The sequence below is a fragment of the Dermacentor andersoni genome, chromosome 4 (assembly GCF_023375885.2).
Source record: "Dermacentor andersoni chromosome 4, qqDerAnde1_hic_scaffold, whole genome shotgun sequence".
NCBI classification, from domain to species: domain Eukaryota; kingdom Metazoa; phylum Arthropoda; class Arachnida; order Ixodida; family Ixodidae; genus Dermacentor; species Dermacentor andersoni.
In genome coordinates this window covers 194,160,095-194,183,598 of record NC_092817.1, presented here as the reverse complement: position 1 = coordinate 194,183,598, position 23,504 = coordinate 194,160,095, and the positions used below count along the sequence as shown (strand labels likewise).

The following is a 23,504-nucleotide window of genomic DNA, read 5'->3' as shown; positions in this document are numbered from 1 at the left end:
AAAACTGATATAAGGTCACATAAGTGAATGGAATTTTCAAAAATAGAGAATTGATCTCCGAGCATGATTGTAGGTTCAAACGCGCGCACGCATCGCGCTGCGTGCTCCGTTTGCCTCAAGCCCTCAACGCCAGCAGAAAGACCGGCCACACAGACTCACTTCAGTACGTCTCACGCAACCGCCTTCCACGTAGAAGACGCCACGTCACGCTAAATATACCGCGCGAGCCATGCAAGACGGAGCGCTCGCCCAAGCCAGCATGCCGACTGCCCATAGATGGCGCCACTGCACACGTAATATGGTGGCGCGCATGAAAAAACTGTCTACACTACAAATATGGTCGTAGCAATTCTGATAACGGTCAGATATGTCTGATAAGGATCAGAGCAATTCCAACAAGGTTTTTAGGAACCGATAAGGGCATATACTGCTCGGATCAAAAGCCAAAACAGTTTACAAGACTAATAAAGCGTACATTTATCAACCCGTCTAATCTTTCGGCAATCACCGTAAACAACTTACGTCGCGTCGTATGCGTGGACATGAGCAAGTGGCACAATGCTTACGCACACTTTCTGCATGCTTCTTTTATCCCTGATAGAGGGCGATGCACGGCCTACTTAGAGTTCTCCCCTTCTAATATGGAAGGCTTCAAGGTCCTTATGGGCCAGCTGCCTGCCGTGCACTCACATGTGGCAATGCGTGGCAAGTTTCTTGACCTCTGTAATAACACGCTTATAACGAATGCCGGATATAACGGGATGCTATCTGGATTCACCAGACTACTAAGGGTACAGATTCACCTGAACAGCGGTCATCTCTCAATGCCGTGTTAAAAGCCTTGGCCGTTGCACACGATCACCAATCCCTTCTGGTGCCGATCCCACTAGGAATCCTTCTTTACAAATATCTGACATCGAAAAGAACGACAGAACCTACCGCAAGAAACGCATTGAAAACAAAACGTGGCGATACACCGCGGTCGCATTTTGCACGATGAAAATTTTTAAGGAAATTTACTTCATATAAAATTTCGTGCACCTTTAAAATTTTGACTTATTCGTAAGGCATACTTGCAAACCGCCCAGCAACAGCCGCTTTTCTGCGACGTTCCAAAGCGGAATTTACGAACGCACAATGGTTCTTGTAACGCCGGCTGATGGTGTCCGCTGAAAGGCATGCACGTATTTGCCTATTTAGGGGAAAACTGGGAAACCGGCGTGCCGGTATGGAGTTGGAACCGGCATCGCAAGGAGAAAAGCGGCACACCAGGCCACGTGGCTGTTTCTGGGTCGACTCGAACAGGAATGGTTCTTATCAGTATCTGCCAGGAGAGGCGCATACAATGCCTGCTTAAACCGTCGCAGTACAGCGAGCTGCACCTGTACAGCAGACTTGGCAGCCTGCATTTGGAATTGCACGCACAAGAGCCGAACAGATATTTCAGCATGGTCCAAATGTTCCAATACTTAACCTTCCAAGAGTACCACCGGGTTCTTCGTTTGCAGAGTGGAGCGGCGCGTGGCAACCTGGCTCTGGTTGGCAGAGAAGGCCATGCAACATGCCTAGTAAGTCAGGTGACCACGACACGTTTCTAGCTCTTGCAGTGCACAAGACCATTTCTTCCAAAATTAGTTTTCGTTCCTCCGGGAAAGCCATCAATAAGCATGCATTCAGCACTATAGCAAACAACTCCACGCTCTCGTAATGTGTGGAGGTATTAAGAGTGGCTTTTTGCCCGTAACAGCTGCTCTGGATAGCTCCAACATTGCAATTCATTTTCAATTTTTGGACATTGTCGAGTCACAATATTGTCACGTGGTGGTGACGTAGAAGAACACAGTAGCAATACTGTGAACGAGAAAACTAACTTTTATTGGGCGAACTTGTGCCCACAAAACAGGCTACACTTATAGCACAACGAAAGCGGCGAACACAGTCGGCGATCGTCGGAAATCTGCTCAGCGGGTCAAGCGCGTCGGCTTTTATAGAGCAGTCGTCGAATGTTCCAGACTAATCGTTTGGACCCGCGTGCTTTCCACAAAGTTCTACACCATTCGCGCTACGCGATGAAATCAGATAACACAAGGTTCGGCGACAACAGACAGCCGGGTAGAAGCATCGATAACTTTCCAGAAACGTCGGATACGTGCAGGCGCGTCCCGCGCTGTGCGATTGCATTTGTTAAGCGGCGAAACGTGGTCGCCCGATAAAGATAAGTACACGTATCAATACCCCCCTCTTAAAAAGCATCGACCCGATGCTGCAAACAAACGAAGGTAATAAACAAAAGCACTCGTAGCAAAGAAAAGAACAAAATGACGAAGTTCGTCAGCGTCCGTAAAAGGGTTTAAGGCGCACCACGTGGACCACTTCAGATCGTGCGCGGCGCCGCTGTGAATGCGAAATGCCGTCTGGCACGACCTCATAGTCCAGAGCGCCAATACGTCGGATGACCTTGTAGGGTCCGAAATAGCGTCGGAGTAGTTTCTCACTGAGTCCTCGTCGGCGTATCGGGGTCCAAACCCAAACACGGTCGCCGGGCTGGTACTCAACAAAGCGTCGTCGGAGGTTGTAGTGTCGGCTGTCGGTCCTCTGTTGGTTCTTGATCCGTAGGCGGGCGAGCTGTCGGGCTTCTTCGGCTCGCTGGAGATAGCTAGCGACGTCAACATTCTCTTCGTCAGTGACGTGGGGCAGCATGGCGTCGAGCGTCGTCGTCGGGTTCCTGCCGTAAACCAGCTTAAACGGCGTGATCTGTGTTGTTTCTTGCACCGCCGTATTGTAAGCGAATGTTACGTACGGCAGGACGGCATCCCAGGTCTTGTGTTCGACGTCGACGTACATCGCTAGCATGTCGGCGAGGGTCTTATTCAGCCGCTCCGTAAGACCATTCGTCTGCGGGTGGTAGGCCGTGGTTCTCCTGTGCCTTGTCTGACTGTATTTCAGAATGGCTTGGGTGAGCTCCGCTGTAAAGGCCGTTCCTCTGTCGGTGATGAGGACTTCTGGGGCGCCATGTCGAAGCAGGATGTTTTCGACAAAGAATTTCGCCACTTCGGCTGCGCTACCTTTCGGCAGTGCTTTAGTTTCAGCGAAGCGGGTGAGGTAGTCTGTCGCCACGACGATCCACTTATTTCCGGTTGTTGACGTCGGAAAGGGTCCCAGCAAGTCCATCCCGATCTGCTGGAATGGTCGGCAAGGAGGCTCGATTGGCTGTAGTAATCCGGCTGGCCTTGTCGGCGGTGTCTTGCGTCGCCGACAGTCTCGGCATGTTCTGACATAACGGGCGACGTCGGCGGTCAGGCGCGGCCAATAATACTTTTCTTGTATCCTCGATAGTGTCCGGGAAAAACCGAGGTGTCCAGCGGTCGGATCGTCATGTAGGGCGTGCAATACTTCTGGACGAAGTCCTGACGGGACAACAAGAAGGTAGTTGGCGCGGACTGGTGAAAAGTTCTTCTTCACGAGGAGATTGTTTTGAAGCGTGAAGGAAGATAATCCGCGCTTAAATGCCCTGGGGACAACGTCGGTGTGCCCTTCCAAATATTCCACCAGGCCTTTTAGCTCCGGGTCTGCCCGTTGCTGTTCAGCGAAGTCTTCCGCGCTTATCATGCCAAGGAAGGCGTCATCTTCGTCATCTTGCGGCGGCGGGTCAATGGGGGCGCGTGATAGGCAATCGTCGAATGTTCCAGACTAATCGTTTGGACCCGCGTGCTTTCCACAAAGTTCTACACCATTCGCGCTACGCGATGAAATCAGATAACACAAGGTTCGGCGACAACAGACAGCCGGGTAGAAGCATCGATAACTTTCCAGAAACGTCGGATACGTGCAGGCGCGTCCCGCGCTGTGCGATTGCATTTGTTAAGCGGCGAAACGTGGTCGTCCGATAAAGATAAGTACACGTATCAATATGCACACTTCACAGATGTCTTCGCGAGGTTTCCTGCAGAGTTTGCACATCACTTTGCACGTAAGTGTACCAAATGCCTCAGGATGCACAATTTTCATGTGCACGAAGAAGTACTCCACAGTTCGATGCATCCCAATTGCTTAAAGCGATGCTGACTCAAGAAGTTTAGCATGCACAATTTCCTGGTCCACAGGGGAGAAAACATTGAGTGTCTTCAGCTCCATACCTTGGAGGAGGACATGTAGCTAAGGCAAGTTCAGCGCAACTGCCACAGGTCCACAGGTCTAACTCTCCTCAATCATTTTCGCAATGACAACACATTACAGATTATCTTGGCATGCTCACAGCAGCTCAATGTGCTCAATATGGCAGCACAGCAGGAGCCTGCATTAGAATGTTTGCACCGTGTACAGCTGCAAGGCCATCAGAGAGAGAGACGATTTCACAAACAAACACAACACACTTTATTGCTGCAACAGCCAGACTCGAACTGTTGCCGCAGACACAAGACAATGACGACTGCACGCAGAGGAGAGACATCAGCGTGACTGGCTCCGGCTGCCTCGACGGACAGGGCTAGGACTGCGGCGGCCACCATTTTCCGAGACATCCCGACGAGAGCGGTGCTGCAAGTGTATGCAGAGCAGATGGGTCAGTGATTATTACAACAGACAGTCCCTCAACACAGCTAATTGCACCCACCAAAATGAGTTCTAAGGTGGACAAACGAATGCTTACTGCTACCATGGAACACACAAGCAATGCACCACACTATCTTTTCAAGACAACCAACATGTGTTATTTCCCTCAAGTTCTAAGTGACCACTTTTGCTGTCTTTTCTGCAATTTGGAAACCAGCTTCACAACAGAGGTAAAAAAAACAGAAAACTTGTGGAGGTGGCTAGTCTGGCAACTGTGGATCACGACTACTGTGCCAGATGAGTCCAGAACCTTGTTGATCTATGTTTCTACCCCTTGTATACTTCAAATTTCATGCGGAAATGCGCATTAGAAGCACTTCAAACATGGCACCAAAGTTACCACCCCCTAATAATGTTGGCTGGACTTCTCTTAGTGATTTGACTTGACTCCATCTACAAAAGACGTGGAAATTCATGTTGCACTTTTACAACTGAGATTTGGGGCTTCAGAACCGATTTTAGCTTTTCAGAGCTTTGAACATTCACCAAAACTGGTGCCACTGACAGTTGGCCATGACCCTCTCCTCAGCCTTCCACCTTATGTTTCCGTTGCACCCTCGTGCTCTTCGCTATCGCCGTCTTTCATCCCCCGCTGCGCCCTGCATTCGCTCAGTTACACCGACACTCAATGCAGGAACGGCTGCCTAAGAGCTATATTCTAAACAAATTAATAGTGGTCGTACGCCATGCTTACGGCACGAAAATGCCTAAGAAAAAAAAAAAGGAGGGGGGGGGGGGAAATAGTTGACAACGTAAATAGAAAAATTGCTCATGGCCTCCATGTCTGCACCAATGTGCACATTGTGTCTTAAAAAATTAAATCGAGCAACACACCATGCAGCATCCGAAACTAAACATTGTTCAACTTTTTACATTGGTCATACAGGACCAAAGCGCAGGGTCTGACTCCCTGCCACCTGAGCAACCTCGCCCCCCCCCCCCCCGTACTCCTTTAGTTTAGCACATGTGCTAACCAAGTTTCCTACATCTTGGGCCAATGTTTTGGCTGCAATAGCAATTGAAGTCACCATCTCGAGCTATATTCTGACAGAAAAAAGCAAAAAATATGGGCTCCTTGCATGTTGTACTGAACGAAATCTGCTATTGTGGCATCTTGGCTGTGTTTGCAAAAGGTACCCAGTCATTATCGCGGTGCTCCTGCACGGGCTCGCACTTGCAAAGCTTGCAGCTTTGTCTCAAGCAACACAGCTTTGCACTTTGTTGGCACCATCTTCTAGTAACTGGCCTGTCTGCTGCTTCGGGGCTGCTTGTGCGGCACATTTACACACTTGAGAGAGTAGAAAGGGCAGGCGCCGCTTCGTTTTGTGCATCTTTTCTCCTCTCTCTACGTGCGAAGCATAGTTTCATAGCGACGTGGCTGGCGTCATCTTGTGGTGCACTGCGCCAACTCGTGATGCTCTCCGTGGATCTTGCAATAGGTGCGTGGGCGGGACGTGCTGCGTGGTAATGGCAGCAGATACGAACTCACGTAGGCGAACCTTCTGCCCCGTCTCGGCATCGTTCATTTAAGGGGGGATGTGGCCCTTGAAAAGCGAAAAATCGCGAAATAGTCGACTTTTGAAAAACCATATTCTTGGGTTGTATGTCTCATAAACTACCTGTTCTGTAATTATCAGCCCCTAATTCAACCGTAAAGTACCAAAAAAAGACCGCTACTTTTGAGGCCACTGCGACCCACAAAACACGCGCAAATGCCGAAATGAAGTCAAACTTCGCGTGCGTGCCATTCCCGGCCCATGTGGCTTGCCCACGTCATCTTCGTGTCGTTTTGACCGTGAATTCCTTGTCTCGATTTTGCCGCCTTGCAAAATGGCATCGTCGGCGCGGTTGAGGTGCTATTGGCCGGAGCAGCGCGTTCAAACCCCGTGGGCTAAAGCGCGCCTGCCATTGGCTGCTGCGCGGGCGGCGGCGGGTGCTCCCTTTGATGCCGCACCCGCCGCGCTCGCGTCGTTGTTGCCCCTTGCTCCGTCCGCCTCAACATCAGCTTGCGAGGTGCTCATCGCCTTGTGCTATCTTTGAGATTATTTGCTTAGCTGTGTTTTTTTTCTTCCCGCTAGTTCTTCGCTACACGCGATGCCAGCAAAGCCCAAGACAGTGCAGATGTTCGGTGTACGGGAGCGCGACACGAGTCTTGTACAAGCATCGAACTTCCGATCTCCTGCAGCGAGTGCCAACTGCGTAGATGCTTTTCAGCAGCGGAACTGTGCTTTCGGCTGTCGCCAGTCGAAAATGCGACACACTGAGTGTGCCTGGAGCCGCAAGAGCTAATTAGAAGCTCCGCAGGAGCTTTCTAATAAAGAAACACATGGGTTCAACTTTAAAGCCTGTTTTCTCGGAATGGATTTTTTCGCTAGTAGTGGTACTGGGGAAGGCGATATCTCAAGAACCGCTCTTCAGATTTGTATGCAGTTTTTTTTATTCTGTTCCTGAATGACTTTGCCAGGGGGTAACAGGCTTCTTTTTTTGAAAGCTTTTGCAGTTAATTTATAATACGCAATTAATTTTTTAATGAATGTGGTCATTACTGGCTACATCAAATTCAAAGTTGTCTTAAAAATTTTTGGAGGGAAAATTAAAGAAAAGGGCTCTTTAGCCCCCTGGGACACCTATCAAGGGATCATCACAGTCAATTTTAGCTTCCTACGATGTCCTGGCATTTCTCCAGGCTCTTCCTCAGGCATATACATGAATCACCTAGTTAGACCTCAATAACTCTGGAACTAATAAACATATCTGCATGAAACTTCGCAGTTCCTCATAGTTCGGTGGTGTGAACGTACCCTGAAAGTTTCTGGATATCTTAAAAAATAAAGAAGTTCGGTCTCCAGGGTAGCCTCCCCCCTTAAGGGGAACTTAGCAATGCAAATGCCATCATTATTCTGCACGGGAAGCGCCATCCACAAGGCATAATTTTGACCATTATATAGGATAAACAGAATAGAGTCATTCTCTGCCATGTGATAACTTTCACATTATGACATGGAAGCCTTAAAGCATTTACATGCAAAAAGTAACACCACTTCTGGTCTTTCTGGCTAACTGTATCACATGTACTAACGCAAGTTGTATCCGTAACTTCCACACCTTGAACGTAACACCTATTTATGCTCGTACTGACATATTCAAGTAGTTTTTTTCCATGTACAATAGAGCTTCGGAATTCTCTATCTGGTAACATCCGTTCACTATCACTAAAAATTTTTATAGCTACCACTGGTAAGCACTTTGCTAACATGTAAGGCTCTTCTTTTTGATCATTGATCTTTTTGCGTATACGTATGCTTTTAATGTGTAATGTATAGTAATGTATAATGTTCCCACTCCTACTGTAGCCCTATATTTGGGCTGCAGTATATGTAAATAAATAAATATATACTGCCCTAATGCATAAGCTCATACTCTTAAGTCGACTCGTTATAAGTGGACTGCACTGCAAAGCATTTCATGTTCTACATTTGTGGAAGATATCTTTCTAAACTTAGGATTACAAAGTTAATCAACACATTATAATAATCTGGAATGAGAACTGTGTGAAGTAAAGCAACAACTAATGTTATAGACCCATTTCAACAAACTTTATGGCATTTTGAGCTTTCAAGAGTGAAATCCTAACTCGAGATCAATACATCCAAAGTCAACAAAGTAAAAATTTTCGTGTTAATAACTATAGAATTCTGGGGTTCCACGTGCCAAAACCACGATTTGATTGTGAGTCCCGCTGTAGTGGGGGAGCCTGGAATACTTTTTACCACTAGGGGATCTTTAACGTACCCCTAATGCATCATGAGACACGGGCGTTCTTGCACTGCGCTGCCCTAGAAATGTGGCTGCTGCGGCTGGGATTCGCTTCCGCAACCTCCAGCTTAGCAGCGCAACATCGCAGTGCTAAGCCACTGCTTAGCAGCTATTAAAGTAGTGAATGCTCGTTACTATGAACACCACATTAACGAACTTTCCATATTAACGAATTTTTCAGAAATCCCCGTTGATTTCTTAGTTTCAATGTATACATATTGCAGTATTGCAAGCTCCAGAACACCAATCGTTAAGAGTTTCCTTGACATGTTAACAATGCCTCGGCCTTTCTCTTTTTTTTTTTTTTGAAAAAGAATTGCATGGAGTAAAAGTGAGTGTTAAATTACGTGCTGTTGTTTCCGTCTGACGGCTCTGTGAAGGTGCTCAACGACTTCTTTGTAGAACACCGCGTTGATGGTTTGTCCCGGATGGATAGAACTTTCTTGTACGTCCGGCAAGGTTTAACGCGACCCGGGCTCGGGTCTCCCACAAGGGAACGTCAAGGCCCTGCCTCAACGCCGCCTCACGGGCTTGCTGGACTGCCCACGTCTGGATTCTGAGGTCTGAGCTGCGCAGAGCGGCAGCCCACCTCGACGACAAGGTCTCCAGAGTAACTGCCATCCCTCCTATAACTACATTGCACTCCCACAGCATGTGTTTGAGTGTTGCTGGTCCTTCCTGGCACAATTTGCATGTGTCGTCCTGATGCTTATCTGGGAAGATACGTTTCAGACGGAACGGATTAGGGAAAGTGTTCGTCTGGAGTTGTTGCCAGGTGACGGCCTGCCACCTGTTCAATTTGGGACTCTGTAGTGGGTATATCCTTCTCGCATTCAAATATGCACTGGTTATGTCGTATCTGGTGAGCCTGTCCAGCGTTCGCTAGCGTGCGAGAGGCGTTGCCCTGTTCGGCGCGGCGGGTCATGTCTCGCGCCGTCCGGTGCAACGTCTCGTTTAGCTTCGGGAGCGCGTCGCCTTCCGTGGTGACGTGCGCGGGGAACCATATGATCCTCGAGCTCGCGGTTTTGGATCTGCCCGCTTTGGTACAAATTCTTTGTGGACCACCCATTTGTCAGAAAAGACAATGAACATAGTCTTTTCCTTGAACTTCGACTTTCTTGCTTTCTTGGGGTGCGGTTAGTTCCCCGTGTCCAACTCCGAACTTTTGGCGCTTGGTTTCGGGGACATACTGGAACACCCATGATTCGTCGTCTGTTAAGCTGTCGAAAAAGTCCCGTTCACTTTCGAACTGCACCAATATCTCACGGCAAACCCCAACTCGTCGGTTTTGTTCGTCACTCGACACTTTTGGCACCAATTTCGAACGAACCTTCCACATGTTCAAATTTTCAGAAATGATTCTGTGAACTGTTCTTCTGCACACGTTGAGGCCTTTGGCAATTATACCGACACTTAAATGACTGTCGTAGTCCAGGTGATTTTTTACTTGGGCCACACTTTCGTCGAAACCACTCGAAGGGCATCCAGATCGCTCCACGTCTTCACCTTCAAGGGTCTCCCGCCCATTCTTGGAACTCACCAAACCACTGGAAAACCTCGGCCTTGACAGGGGGTTGTCTTTGTCAGCTTCCTTAATTAAGGAAAGCCCAGGCAAAAGCAAAATTTAATCACGTAGCGCTGCTCCAGCAAACACTCCATTTTTGCCGTTTTCTGCCATCACAAAAACTCGTTAACAGCTGTTGCGCCAATTCAAGACCTCACTGTGCCAGAGCTTGAATGCGACTGCTGCCCGGTGCGTTACTTAGCTTAGAACCCCAAGCACAAACCCCACCTCTGCGGAATGTGCTATCGGCAACTGCAGCGTTGTGTGCAGCAGGCAGTCTCATTACTTTACGTACAAGCCCTGTATTTATTTACAAAAGGTTGCACTTTTTTAAAGTCTCCACATGACACGAGCTCCACAAGTCATGACCTTGCCGCAGTTACCATAGCACCGGCAGTTTCACAATTAGACCGTAATCACAATTGCCACGAACTAGCTTCCTTTTTTTTTGGACAAGTGGCAACATGCAAGCCTCAAAAGATTGTTAATGGGGTGAAGGTTGACAATGGCGAACATGGCTGCCGCTTCCGTGACCACTGCTTTCGCGTCACCTAGTCAATCTTCCGTGCAGTTGCCGGCGTTGATACTAACCATTCAGACGTGGCCTGCTCCCAGGCATGCACCTCCTGCACTATCCCCTTGATCCCAGCGCCGAATCTATCCCCCACGCTACCAACGTCAGCAATGCAAACGTTCTCGGACTCTGGTATAGTCGGCGACGTTATCGGGTGGCGCTCCGCAAACAATGGCTGCCTGCCCTGCGTCTGTCACAATTCACGACAATGCCGTGTTGTCTACATGCATCGTTGTCTTTCTTCCCTTCTGCCCAAACTGATTTAGTGTACGCAACTTCTTTGCCCCAGCAGACACGGCAAAATTCATGTCCATCTCTCGACCTCATAGTGCAGCAGCTTGCTGAAAATGGTGGCACGGTCCCAGTGACCCAAACAAAATGGCGGCACACGAAGTTAATCCAGCACTTATGTCAACCAGACAGTGGCATTGCGATCATGCGCTCAAAGTGGCTAATCACAATGTGCGAAACAGCTTTTCTTACGCCTTCAAAGCGTCCACAGGTGGCTAAGCGAGTAAAAAATAATTCCAGAAATGCAAGCTGAACGAGACCAAAAGGGTGCCGGAAGAGTGTGCTGTTGCAGAGTGATGCCCTATCGAAATGCACCATGTTAGTACTAGAGGCAGCAATTTAAATCTCCCTTACTCCAACAATCTGGCATAAATTGTCCACTGTGTTAACACAATGCATCACACGTGGATGTAATTTCAACTGCTACTTTCGAGCTACTGACACTACATAAAATCTGGTCATCATAATGGATGTCACATGCGACTTGATTCAGATTTAGTACCAGACTTTTCCAACCTAAGCTTAAACCTGCCAACCTAAAAACTAGAGATGTGTAAAATCTCAGACATGATGCCAAAGCAGGTAGAACAGAAAACAGCAAGCATTTATAGTTTGCCCTGAGCACACGCACTCTTAGAGGGATACATATCGTATTTACTAGATTGTAAGATGCATCCGTTTTCCGTGGCCTAAAAAATAATACACTACCATGCACACCTTTGTTTCATACAGGAATACAACTTTCTCTGATTTGGAAAAGCAAAGATTCAGTCTCAATACACTGATGTTACGATGAATAAAAATGCAGTTTTGCCCAAAATACGAAGCATTGATTGCAATAGCAAATTAGTGGACAGCTGTAAAAACTAAGGATAGTGGTTTTATTGGCTGTATAACCTTGCAAACATTTGCCTACTCACTAAATTAACAAGCATGTTACCAAGGTGTTAACAAGGTGTCACGCGTGCAGAAGCAAACATGAACACATCTTAGTCGGTAACAGCAGCGAGCGAATTGACCTTCACGTTGCCTCACGCTTCAATGCGAACTAAGCAGCAAGAGCACAGCATATGTAGACTCTGTCCCCATCACAGATTGCTTTCAAGTTAAAGGCTGCGCCATACGCAGCCGCCGCCGGAGTAGTAGAACGCGTCCCCTTCCGTTTGCGCCAGTCCCACATGCAAGTTTCGGAAACTCCAAGCACTCCTGATGCAGCCCGATTTAAGTCAGTCTCCCCACATGTGATCACTTTCCCTTTAATTGCAGCATCATGATGAACTCTGTGTGCCTTTGCAGTCTGCACACTTTCGTGCTGATAGAGCAAATGTAGAAAATGAGAAGACAGCTGGCAGACTAACTTAAGCACAAGCACTACAGCCCATGGAAGAAGTGACAGCAGCTAGGCTCGAAGCGCATATGAGGCAGCCATTTTGAAATGGCGACGGTACTGCAGATTGAGCGTCGTACTCTATTCTAACGTGCACGCAATTCTTAGACCCGTTTTATATTTTAAAAAAAGTGCACATTAGATTCTAGTAAGTAGGATAGACCCTTTATTACCGAGTATCTGTGTTTAGACGCAAGACAAAAGTAACAGCAAACTTAACAGCAGGCATTGAAAGCAACACAATATTTTTTAGATCCCAGACTTTACGGCAACTCTGCTGTTCCCAATTTCGTCTACTTCAGACTTGCCTACATAAACTTGCTCGAAGCAAGCAACCTGATGGCGCCCTCTCACCACCAGACTTCCAATGGAAGGTTGGGAGACCATTGAGCGGAAATTTATTCGCAAATGGAATGTTATAAAGCTTGACGCAACTTTCATAGAATCGTAAAGTGAAGCTAAGATTGCAGAAAAAGAAATTCTGCAGAGTTGGCAGGTCTGCCAACTCCATGCCACACGTGCATTTCCTATCCTTTCACTATATTTTCTCACTATGTTTAACAAGACACTATGCTTACCTCATTTATGGCGTCGCGTAGCTTACTTCGCCCTCATCTGAAACGCGGTATGGCAACACAAGGATGCTTCAGTTTAACACGTAGAAATAATTCTTTCGAAGAAATAAAATGCACACTTCAATTACACAATGTTTAGACACTTGAAGAATCGTAGTGAAATACGGAGAGTCAATGAATACATTTTGAGAGCCCTTCTGTTTCACCCAGGCTTCCAAAACAACAAAAAGGCGAACTTTTGCACCTAGCAAGTCATTTGACTGACAGTTTTAGAACAGCATATGGGCCCTATACATGATTAAAAAACAAGTTTTGCATAGCTTTATGTGCATAAATTGAAGGCTTTTAGTTTAGCATACTAGAAAACAATTGTAGCCACTGCACCATCTCGTGCCAGGTGTCAAACCTTATAGACAAGACACTCCACTAACGTTTCTATGCCGACACGTGAAACCAGGCCTATAAAAGCTCGAATTTCCAATTGGCCAGAGAAATTATTTCAGGTGGGCTCAGAGGAAGTGAAAGCTTATTTCATTATTTACTGGCAACTGACGAGAGCAACAGCAAAGTCACCATAAGAATGTGCACCACAGAAGGAAAACCATGGCTGCTGTTTTTAAGTTTGATGTTATTAGCACATGCAAACTGCAAACACAACCATGCACAGAGCATTTGCAGTGAGGAGAATGCGATTTCTTTACGTATGCAAGACATTCACACTTTATCGAGTATGCTGCAGTAGGTTTGTCACCGCTGCTGGGTGCCACAATGGTGACGCTACACAGCCTACTCGGGACCTCTCTGAGCATTGCACGGCCGTAGTGTGTGCTGCTCTGCCCTTCAGTAGTTCGCATGCGTGCACATGGCAGCTTTAGAAAAATAAGGAGAGATTTCATTTTGCCAAAGCACTGCATTCACGTGTCACTGTCGGGGCAAATTATGGTGTATGGTGCATTTTGCTATTACAGAGCGAAGTGGCACTACAGTTCTGTTTCTGCAAATTCAACATCCCCCAACTTGGCAATGCAGCAGATGACATGCACACTTCAGGAAAGTAATCCAGCTAACGTTGGTAACAGTTAAACCTCAAAATAACAAACTTCACTATAATGAAGTACAGTCAACGACTGAATTTTCGGACGCCCAAATTTTCAGACATGCCTGATATTTCAGACGTCTTCGCGGCACAGCCACGAGCCCCATAGAATCAATGTATAAGGATATCTGAAGTTTCGGATGCTCAAACCCCCCGCTGTCCAATTTTCCAGACTTTTTGACGCGACGGAAGGTCCTTTGGCTTCTTGCGCAGCGCCCTTGCGAAGGAAATCAACTTGCAGCCGAAGCATATCACCGTTTTGAACTAGCCGAATCTAGCAGTCACACACCGATTTGGTCTGGCCACGCTGGCTATGTTCATTGCGGCACTTCTGCCTCCGACGAAGTTTGCAGAGCGGCGCCATTTCTTTTGTTTGCGCAGGCCACGTTTTGGCTGGCATGGTGTGTGGTTGTGCTGTTGTGTCAAGTGTGCTCTGCGGCGCTAGGCCTAGGTGCTTCGACGCTCGTCAGCTAACTCCACTGTTCGCAACTTGAGGATTTCGCTTGCCTTCAATGGCTCCCACTCCGTCTTCGCCGATGGCATCGAAGCGCGGAAAGCAGTACCGTCGGTTAACGATGGAGAAGAAAGCCGCCATTATTAAGCAAGTCGTGAGCGGCCGATCGCAGGCTGACGTGAGCAAGGAGTTCCGCATTCCTAAGTAGACAGTTGACGCGAGCACTGTTGACTCTTTCATCGGACATGACCCTTGCTCAGATCGAGGCGAATATGATCGCATGCAACCGGAACGCCGTCCAAACAACAATCAACAAGTTCTTCAAGCCACTGCAGCAGTAACACCGGCTGCCCGACGATGCACATGTACATAATAAACCGGCACTCGGCTGCATACACAGTTTTTGAATGCCTCTTTTTATAGCCACTTCACTGATGCTTTGGCAGGGTTTCGGAAGCTGGGTACTTTGCCCTTTACCCTCTAGATCCGAGAAAAAAATAAAGAAGGTGCGTTTTTTTGCATGCATTAATTTATTGGACTGCCTGAATTTTTGGAGGTTTTTACGTTCCCTAGAGGGTCCGAAAAATCGGTTGTTGACTGTATTAACTTTTCATAACCGCTTGTCCATAGAACACCATAGAATTAGAGCCTTAAGGGGGGACGCGGCCCTTGAAAACCGAAAAACCACGAAAAAGACGATTTTTGAAAAGACATACTTTTGGGTTGTACGTCTCATAAACTACCTGTTCCGTAATTATCAGCACCTAATTCAACCATAAAGCACCAAAAATAACGCTACTTTTGAGGCCACCGCAGCCCAAAAAACGCGTTCAAATGCTGAAATGAAGTCAAACTTCACGCGCGCGCCATTCCCGGCCCATGTGGCCTGCCCTCGCCATCTTTGTGTCGTTTTGACCGTGGTTTCTTTGTCTCTGTTTTGCCGCCTTGCGAAATGGCATCGTCGGCGCGGTTGAGGCGCTATTGGCGTTTCCCAGCGATGTGATGCGGAGCGTTGATTGGCCGGAGCAGCGCATCGAAATCTCGCGGGCTAAAGCGCGCCTGCCATTGGCTGCTGCGCGGGCGGCGGCGGCTGCTCCCTTTGATGCCGCGCTCGCGTCGCTGTTGCCCCTTGCTTCGTCCGCCTCAACAGGAGCTTGCGCGCTGCTCATTGCCTTGCGCTATCTTTTAGATTATTTGCTCAGCTTTTTTTTCCGCTAGTTCTTCGCTGCACGAGAGCGCGATATGCGTCTTGTACGAGCATCGAACTTCCGATCTCCTGCAGCGAGTGCCAACTGCGTAGATGCTTTTCAGCAGCGGAACTGTGCTTTCGGCTGTCGCCAGTCGAAAATGCGACACACTGAGCGTGCCTGGAGCCGCAAGAGCTAATTAGAAGCTCCGCAGGAGCTTTCTAATAAAGAAACACATGGGTTCAACTTTAAAGCCTGTTTTCTCGGAATGGATTTTTTCGCTAGTAGTGGTACTGGGGAAGGCGATATCTCAAGAACCGCTCTTCAGATTTGTATGCAGTTTTATTTATTCTGATCCCGAATGAGATTGCCAGGGGGTAACAGGCTTCTTTTTTTTTAAAGCTGGTGCAGTTTATTTATAATAAGCAATTAATTTTTGATGAATGTGGTCATTACTGGCTACATCAAATTCAAAGTTGTCTTAAAAATTTTTGGAGGGGAAATTAAAGAAAAGGGCTCTTTAGCCCCCTGGGATATCTATCAAGGGATCATCACAGTGAATTTCTGCTTCCTACGATGTCCTGGCATTTCTCCAGGCTCTTCCTCAGGCATACACATGAATCACCTAGTTAGACCTCAATAACTCTGGAACTAATAAGCATATCTTCATGAAACTTTGCAGTTCCTCATAGTTCGGTGGTGTGAACGTACCCTGAAAGTTTCATGTGGATATCTTAAAAAAATAAGACAGTTCGGTCTCCAGGGTAGCCTCCCCCCTAAATATAATGAAGTGTGTCTGTATGCGATTTCAATATATAGTAGACTTTAAACAGACCCTCAAGGGACCAGGGAAATCGGTTTTGTTAATCAGGAGTTCTATTTACCGATGGACAAAGCTGAATACAATTGCATAAATACAAAGCCAACGAACCATGAGCATAGTGTTCCGTTTAAGAGATTTCCATTTATCGAGATTCCACTGTAATGAGAATTTGCTTCAACAGCAAAGGAATGCCAAGACAATAAATGGAAACTTCTGTGGACGCAGATGGTCAAATGATTGAATTACAAGTGGCTGCTTGCAAACGCACCTCTCAAATCGCATGGGGTGGGACAAGAGCGACTGCCAAAGTGAAGCCGCATCATGTCAAGCGCGATAAGATCCCATAGTGCCACACGCACTTTGAGCTTTAGGTGCGAGTGAAAACGTGCAAGGATGAGAAAGATGGTGGCTTCATGCACAAGTGCCACGTGCGCGCGAGGGGAGACGAGACAGCGTGGCATCATGTGAGCCATCTTCCAGAGTGTTTAGTATTGAAGGTTTTGTAATCTTGAGTTTCGGGGACCTGTTGGAGCGAGAGGCAGACAAAGCATTTGCTCCCCGCTGCCGGCACTTTTCCCGATAGCGTCGTTCCAGTGCAGGAGACGCTGCCCACTATCAGCTGCAGGGGTGGAGTGCATACAAAAGCATGGCTGGCTTTGCTTAATTAATACCGTCTATGTGAAGATATTGTCGACGTGGCACGAAACTATCATTCGTTGTCGACTCCCAAATTTATCACAATGAATTGTTGTCTTATTCAAATAAACTTTTTTTGAGTGCGCGATAATTAGGAAACTTCTGCAGCTCCTTTTCGTTTAAGAAAAACTGATCGGCGACTGTACCTATTTGCATAAAAGGATGAATTTCAACACAACGAAATTTCAATATAACGAAGCAAATTGCCTACTTCATTATATTGAGGTTTAACTGCTCAAAGCTGTGTACATCCTAAAATTCCACCTCTGTGCTAAATTTTAGAGGTCAGTCGATTGGCTGAAAAATCCACGTATCATGCCTGGTGCTGCTCTTGTGCAACATTGGGCACTAACACAAGCTAGCTAGAGCAGTAACGGGCCACCTAAAAAAAATCAGATTGTGCCTTCACAGCTAGAAAACAAAATTGTTTGCAAACACAAAGAACCTAAAAACAAGAAAATAAATTTGTGAACTGCCAGAACTGCCCCTGCCCCTTGACACTCACCCGGCTGTCACGTGGCGAAGGTGTGCGAGTCCAGCTGCGGCGGCGGCTCGACGACCTGAACAAAATGGCACGGCAACCACATCAGACGTTTGTTGACTATGCAACAGAACACAGCACGTTGAGCTTAGCATATGCTACCGCTCTACCGTTTCCACCCCCATCTCTGCAGGTCTGGCAAAGACAAGCCTGCAGAGATGGGGGTAGAAATTCAGCACAATGGGTTGATGTGCAGCACAGCATAGTTATCAAGAGTAGAGGTTGTCTGGGTGGTACGCTAACAAATACTTCGCAGCAAGACTCAAATGACTGGCAGCACAATACTGTACAGCAATGCGCAAAGTAATTCTGCCTGTAATCTTCGTCTTATTTTGTTGCTGGAAAGGCAATACCACAACGTTAAAAATGTACAGCTTTTAAGGATGGCTAGAAGAGTTGGCTAGAAGAGTGTCCAATGCATTAGTTCTCAGGTTCATTTGCCTGTTTCAATACATGTAACCAGTAAATCTGCTATAAGTGAAGTCAATCTAAGTTATAAATGTGTAAGCCCAATAATTAACTATTACACTCGAACTTTCTGTGGCTATGAAGGAAAAGCTACGGAGGCAAAGCGCACACAAGTGAGAGCGCTTCTGAAAACAGTTTTGCCTTTTAGTCCACGTTAGTTTAGGCTGGGGAAGAGAGAGAGAGAGAGAGAGAGAGAAAAACTTTATTTAGTTCCTTCAAGGATTTAGCGTCTCGAGGTCTCCGTCGTCTTCTTGGGCGCCGGCGACTTGGAGCCTCTTTCGGCAAGGGTGGGCCCCTATTCCAGGGCTCCACTGAGCCTAGCCACCTCACTAGCGTGCTGCACTAAGGCCCTTTGGGCCGTGAGCTCGCAGCTGGTAAGCCGACTCTCCCATTGCTCCGCACTCGGGTTATTGTGTTGGTGGAATGAATGATTGTGTTTACATTCCCATGTGACATGATATAGTGAGAAAACATACCGCATTTACTCGCACAATGATAGCACTCATGTCATGATCGCACTCCTAAATTTTGTCCTCAAAATTAGATTTATTTTTATTTCCCGTGTAATGATCGCACCCCAAACTTGCTTCATCGATATGTCGTGTGCCAAGTCTAGCTAATAATGATCGCGCTTATCATCTGTCAAATGCTATGCGAACGACTCTTCAAGACAAACCAAGCGGTGTGCACGCACCAAACATTCTTAAACAGATGCCCCATTTCATTCCTTTCATCACTTTCTGCACTTCCATGACAAAAAAGAGCTACAAGCAAACTTGCCTTTATTATGTGTAGGCTTTATAACGGTTGTGGTCAACAACAACAAAAAAGGAGTCTTGATTCTTCTCATCTGCACTCGTGGGCACGCAACAAAGCGCGAGCGGCAACGCTAGCAGCCACGTTTACACTGATGCATTAGAAGTGTACCCTATTCATACGCCGATGCTTGTAACACAGATAAGATATTCGCCCACCCTTAGCGGAAACATGCCATATTAGGATAGTAGTGAAGACAAATGGCGGAGTTTCCGCAGCATGCCCGCCATGTGTTCTTATGTCACTGGCAGCTAAGCGCTCCCATCTGTTTCTGTCCCCTCAAAGTGGACATGGCTACGTTATTGTCGCAAACTTGCCAATTTTACCAATATTATTCATTACTGATACGGAAGAAACTGTTTCAATGCACGTAATGTACTCGCAAGAAAAAAAAAATCTCGTTCGGTGTGTTCGGCTTGCTCCGCTGGCCGGCATTTTTTTTTTTTTTGTTCCGCACAGTGCATACAGCGCCATCCACCCATTTGTTGACTTGTTGTCATCCCACAGCAAATGCGAGATGAAACATTTGTTTTTCTTCTTGCGGGAAATTTACCCAGCATAATGAGCGCACCCCTGAATTTGCGTTTAATTTTTTTTGACAAAAAAAGGTTGAGTAAATACATTCCTCGAAAATAGGTCGAGCACGAATATAGGTTGACCCCTATATATCGTGTTCTCCGAGAAATAAAAAAACGACCATTCCACTTTGTGAAGATGGAATGGCAGCTAAAGCTGACAACAGTCAAAGCTCTCAAACGAAAAGCAAAGTGCTTTCGCTACCATTCCTTCTTCCCAGAGCGGAATGGTCGTGATTTTTTTGCGTTGAGAGTCTGGCGTTGTTGCTCATTCGCAGGTGTATTCGTAGTCGGTCATTTCGCGCTGGCGCTCCTCGTACACATGTTGTTCTTCGGGTGTACAAATTATACGTGCCCGCACCATCGGTAACGCAGCTGTTTTTAGCGCCAATACCTCTCCTGCTTATACACTGCCATAACCTTGACGTCACGCTACTGTTCATGGCGAGCGCTCTAATCTGTTTTACATTTTGACATCTGCCCCCGTATGGGTTTGTTAGAAATCGCCAAGTCCGTTTCTACTGCCGAACAGCGAAAAAAGACAGGTTAGTCATATGCAGCTTTCGAAGCAAAAAATTATTTGAATATAGGTAGACCAGAACCGGTGTGACCAGAATCGAGTATGACCCTAAATCTGTATTACCATATCGCCATGGGCATCTCAAAATGGCCGCCTCGTACATGCTTCCTCCATGTGTTGTTGTACATGTGCTACAGGCATTAGTCCGTCTTGTCCTCCTGTTTTCTGCGTATGCTCTATCAGCATGAAGTGCAGAGTTCATCATGATGCTGTATTTAAAAGAAAAGTGATCATCTGTGCGGAGAGTAAAGGAAATTGGGTGGCATCACAGGCGTTCGGAGTGCCCGAAACTTGCATGTGGGACTGGCGCAAACAGGAGATGGTTTTTGCCAGCAAAGCAACACAGTGGACCGAAGCAGGACGCATTCGTGACAATCGATTTTGACGTTACGATCGCCTCGGCCCTATCTTGATAACGATCGGTGACGGGTACAGAGGCCACTGCGTGCTGTGTTTTAGCCGCTTATAGTTCACGTTGGAGCGAGCGGCAGCTGCCGCCGCGCTTACTCACTCCAGCGTTTTGACTGCGAGTTTCCGCGGTCATCGATTGAGATGTGTTCATGTTTGCTTGTGTGCATGTGACAATGCTTGTTAATTTAGTTGGTACTGTACTATAAGTGTGCACAGTACTGTACGGGTGCACATTAGAATCGAGTAAATAAGGTGATTTGCGCGACTTCGGCTTTGATGTATAGTGTCGACATGCATGGCAGGTCATTATGGTTTGCGGCCTTGGCCCTCGCAGCTCCAGCAACAGTGGAACTCCATTAGCTCAGTACTTTTGCTAGCTTTGTTCACGAATATAGGTCGAGACACTTTGGTCACGAATACAGGTTGAGAGCTAATTATGGGTAACATTTATTAGAAAAAAAAATTAAAAACGGTCGACCTATATTTGAATATATAAGGTAAGCACCTTGCTAGCAACAGTGAAATAAGACAGAACACAACATTGAGTGTTTACAAATTACTTATATTGCAGCTTTTCCCTTCAGCATGTGGGCAAACGCGAAACCGTCGCATGTGGAAGCTGCGTCAATTCAGCGCCTTTTCTGAGCAATCAAAAGCACTGTCAAACTACTAGGCGCGCTAACACATGTGCAGCTTTCCCTTCATAGCCACAGACAGTTGTCTGCAAGTACAGATTGATATAACGAAGTGGGAATGTGCACATCCCTAGCTTTAACAACAAATCAAAGGAAAATAAAAAGTGCGATGCATGCTGCTGACCTTGATCGAGAGCGGCGACCGCGGGCGCGATATGACCTGTGCCCACTCCGACTCCTGCTGCGGCTGCGACTACGGCTGCGGCTCCTGCTGTTAAAGAGAATACAAAGAGGCACAGGAACGTTGGTATCATGGACCACAACAATTACACTTTGTGGCCACACACTGTTAGCAGCACACATAAAGCAATCTGCATGTGTTTCTCATGAGGCAGACCATCATGAGAATGGCAACACTTTCTCTGTGTGAGTCTTTCAGAAAGCGCTTGTGCAACTACGCTGGTTTCGAATATTTTACTGTAGAGGAGGAATGTAATCCATCTCCAGACCCACAAATGTCTAGGATGAGAGCAGTGAAGAGAAAAAGAAAGCAGCAGCGAGCTCCTTGAGGGAAGGGCTCTCCAACTGGGTTTCATGAACGGCATCTCGGGGTTCTGCGAGCAATTGTAACGAATCTGACCCCCCCCCCCCCCCCCTGTCACTTTCTTCCCATTCACTTCCCCAACTTATCAATTAAGAGAATAAATTTTGCATTGGCATGTGGATGTAACGAAGCCATTGCATGCCGCATCTGCCCTTCCGTGAGCAGGAATGAACTCCGAAGTTCTGCAAGCTGAGAGACACTTTCCAATTTATAAGTCTGCCTGTCCCGTCAGGCGTATGCATTATTCAATGCAATCAAACTCGTTAATTCAAATAAATTTGGCCGCACATGCGTTAATATGGAGAACTCTCGTCGTGAATGTATGAAGACACCACCGCCACCCCACTGGTTCAAATGGGCACAAGCGTACAGCGGCCTTGCGCTTGGCTTTTCTCAGGGGTGAACCTGCACCCCAGTTCCTATCAAGACCCTTGTGAACACATGCACACAAAAAAGTGATGTTTGGGCCACCCCCAAGGCGGCCATTTCCCATGTGGCAGCCCAAATGCACCTATTACGGTGGGGACGCCTTCGGGTCGGAGGCGTCCACTGACAGCCGCGGCTTGCTACACGCGATCGGAGCATGCAGGAAGCAGAGTTAGAGCAAAGACTATCAGCAGCTGGATGGAGCAAAGTGGTGGAAAGGGGCACTGGCCTCCCCACCATTCGTTTTCTTACAACTCAGCCATCCCCCCTTATGTAATTTTTTTTCCTGCTTGAAACCGGGTTATAGCAATGGAATTTTCGTGTCATTTAACATTGCTCTAAGTGGGTTGAACGGTAAAGGCTACCTGCATTTGCTCTCTAACCCACAATGCCCACTTGTTGGCTCCACATGTTCTACAGATTGATGGAATTCGTGGAAAGCTGGGGTAAATGTCAATTACCACCCTTGGTTCAAATACACCTCAAAGCACTGTCTTACCGTCCTCCTCCTCCACCTCCTCCTCCGTAGTAGCGGGCTCTCTCGTGGTCCAGCTCTGGGCAGTCACGGGCCCAGTGGCCAGTCCGACGGCAGCGGTAGCACTCATCAAAGCTCTGATAGCCCATACGGTCCTATTCACGTTCCAACGAGGTAGAAAGATCCAGTCACCAACAAACACACATCACCTTCCCCATTGTTCAAAAGTCTGGAAACAACCTTATTAAAGATCATCTCTGGTAGATATCACAATACGGACACTACTTGATATTTCAAATCACTTTAGAGCTAATGACCCATGTGTAGAATTGAAGCCCGGCAGCAATGAAGTAATATCAATTTAGTAGAAATCCTGTGCATAGCCAATGTTTACAGAAATAGCCTTGAAGATCCATGGCAAAATGCATCGACATTCCAGCTAGCACTTCCATTTTTCACAGTGCTCTTAAGTATCAACTGGAACACCAATGCATTTTGTCAAATTTTGAGAGCATATTTCTCGCAACTAATATTAAATGTGAATTCTTTTGCTAAAAGCCCCACTGTCCAGCTGTTGGTGTAACAGACACCAAACTCATCTGCAGTACTCAATTTTTTTTAATACATTCAATAAATGGGGCTAAAGACTGGTCACTGTTGATTTTTTAGTCGTTCCAAGTTGATGGGACTGAAACTCTCAGCGCATGGACGTGCAAAGGCAGACTTTAGTCGTAAACATGACAATGTTGGACACTTCCTGCACTTTTCTTGAACACTGACTTCATTCTGTTCAAAACATTTTACTGCACGATAAGCAGCTAAGTATGTTCAGTATAAAATGGTGGAATCCTCTAAAGGAGCCACGCATTTTGTTGACCAAATTTTGTCATAGCTTCTTT

The 23,504-nt window shown here is 46.9% G+C and overlaps 1 protein-coding gene across 4 annotated transcripts in view; it reads right to left on the bottom strand.

Moving 5' to 3' along the window:
• Positions 1–4,350: 4,350 nt before the first annotated feature.
• Positions 4,351–23,504, bottom strand: part of LOC126530566 (uncharacterized) — a 35,617-nt gene continuing 16,463 nt past the window's right edge. For 3 of the 4 annotated variants that reach the window (XM_050177831.3, XM_072288002.1, XM_072288003.1), the window contains 4 exons: positions 22,630–22,760; positions 21,285–21,371; positions 17,580–17,634; positions 4,351–4,536 (listed from right to left, as the gene is read on the bottom strand). In XM_050177831.3, the coding sequence (XP_050033788.1) occupies positions 4,450–4,536; positions 17,580–17,634; positions 21,285–21,371; positions 22,630–22,760 (360 nt within the window). In that variant the 3' untranslated portion in view covers positions 4,351–4,449. Of the gene's footprint in view, positions 4,537–12,821; positions 12,859–17,579; positions 17,635–21,284; positions 21,372–22,629; positions 22,761–23,504 lie in introns of all 4 variants that reach the window. The other variant, XM_072288004.1, reaches the window with a different exon arrangement.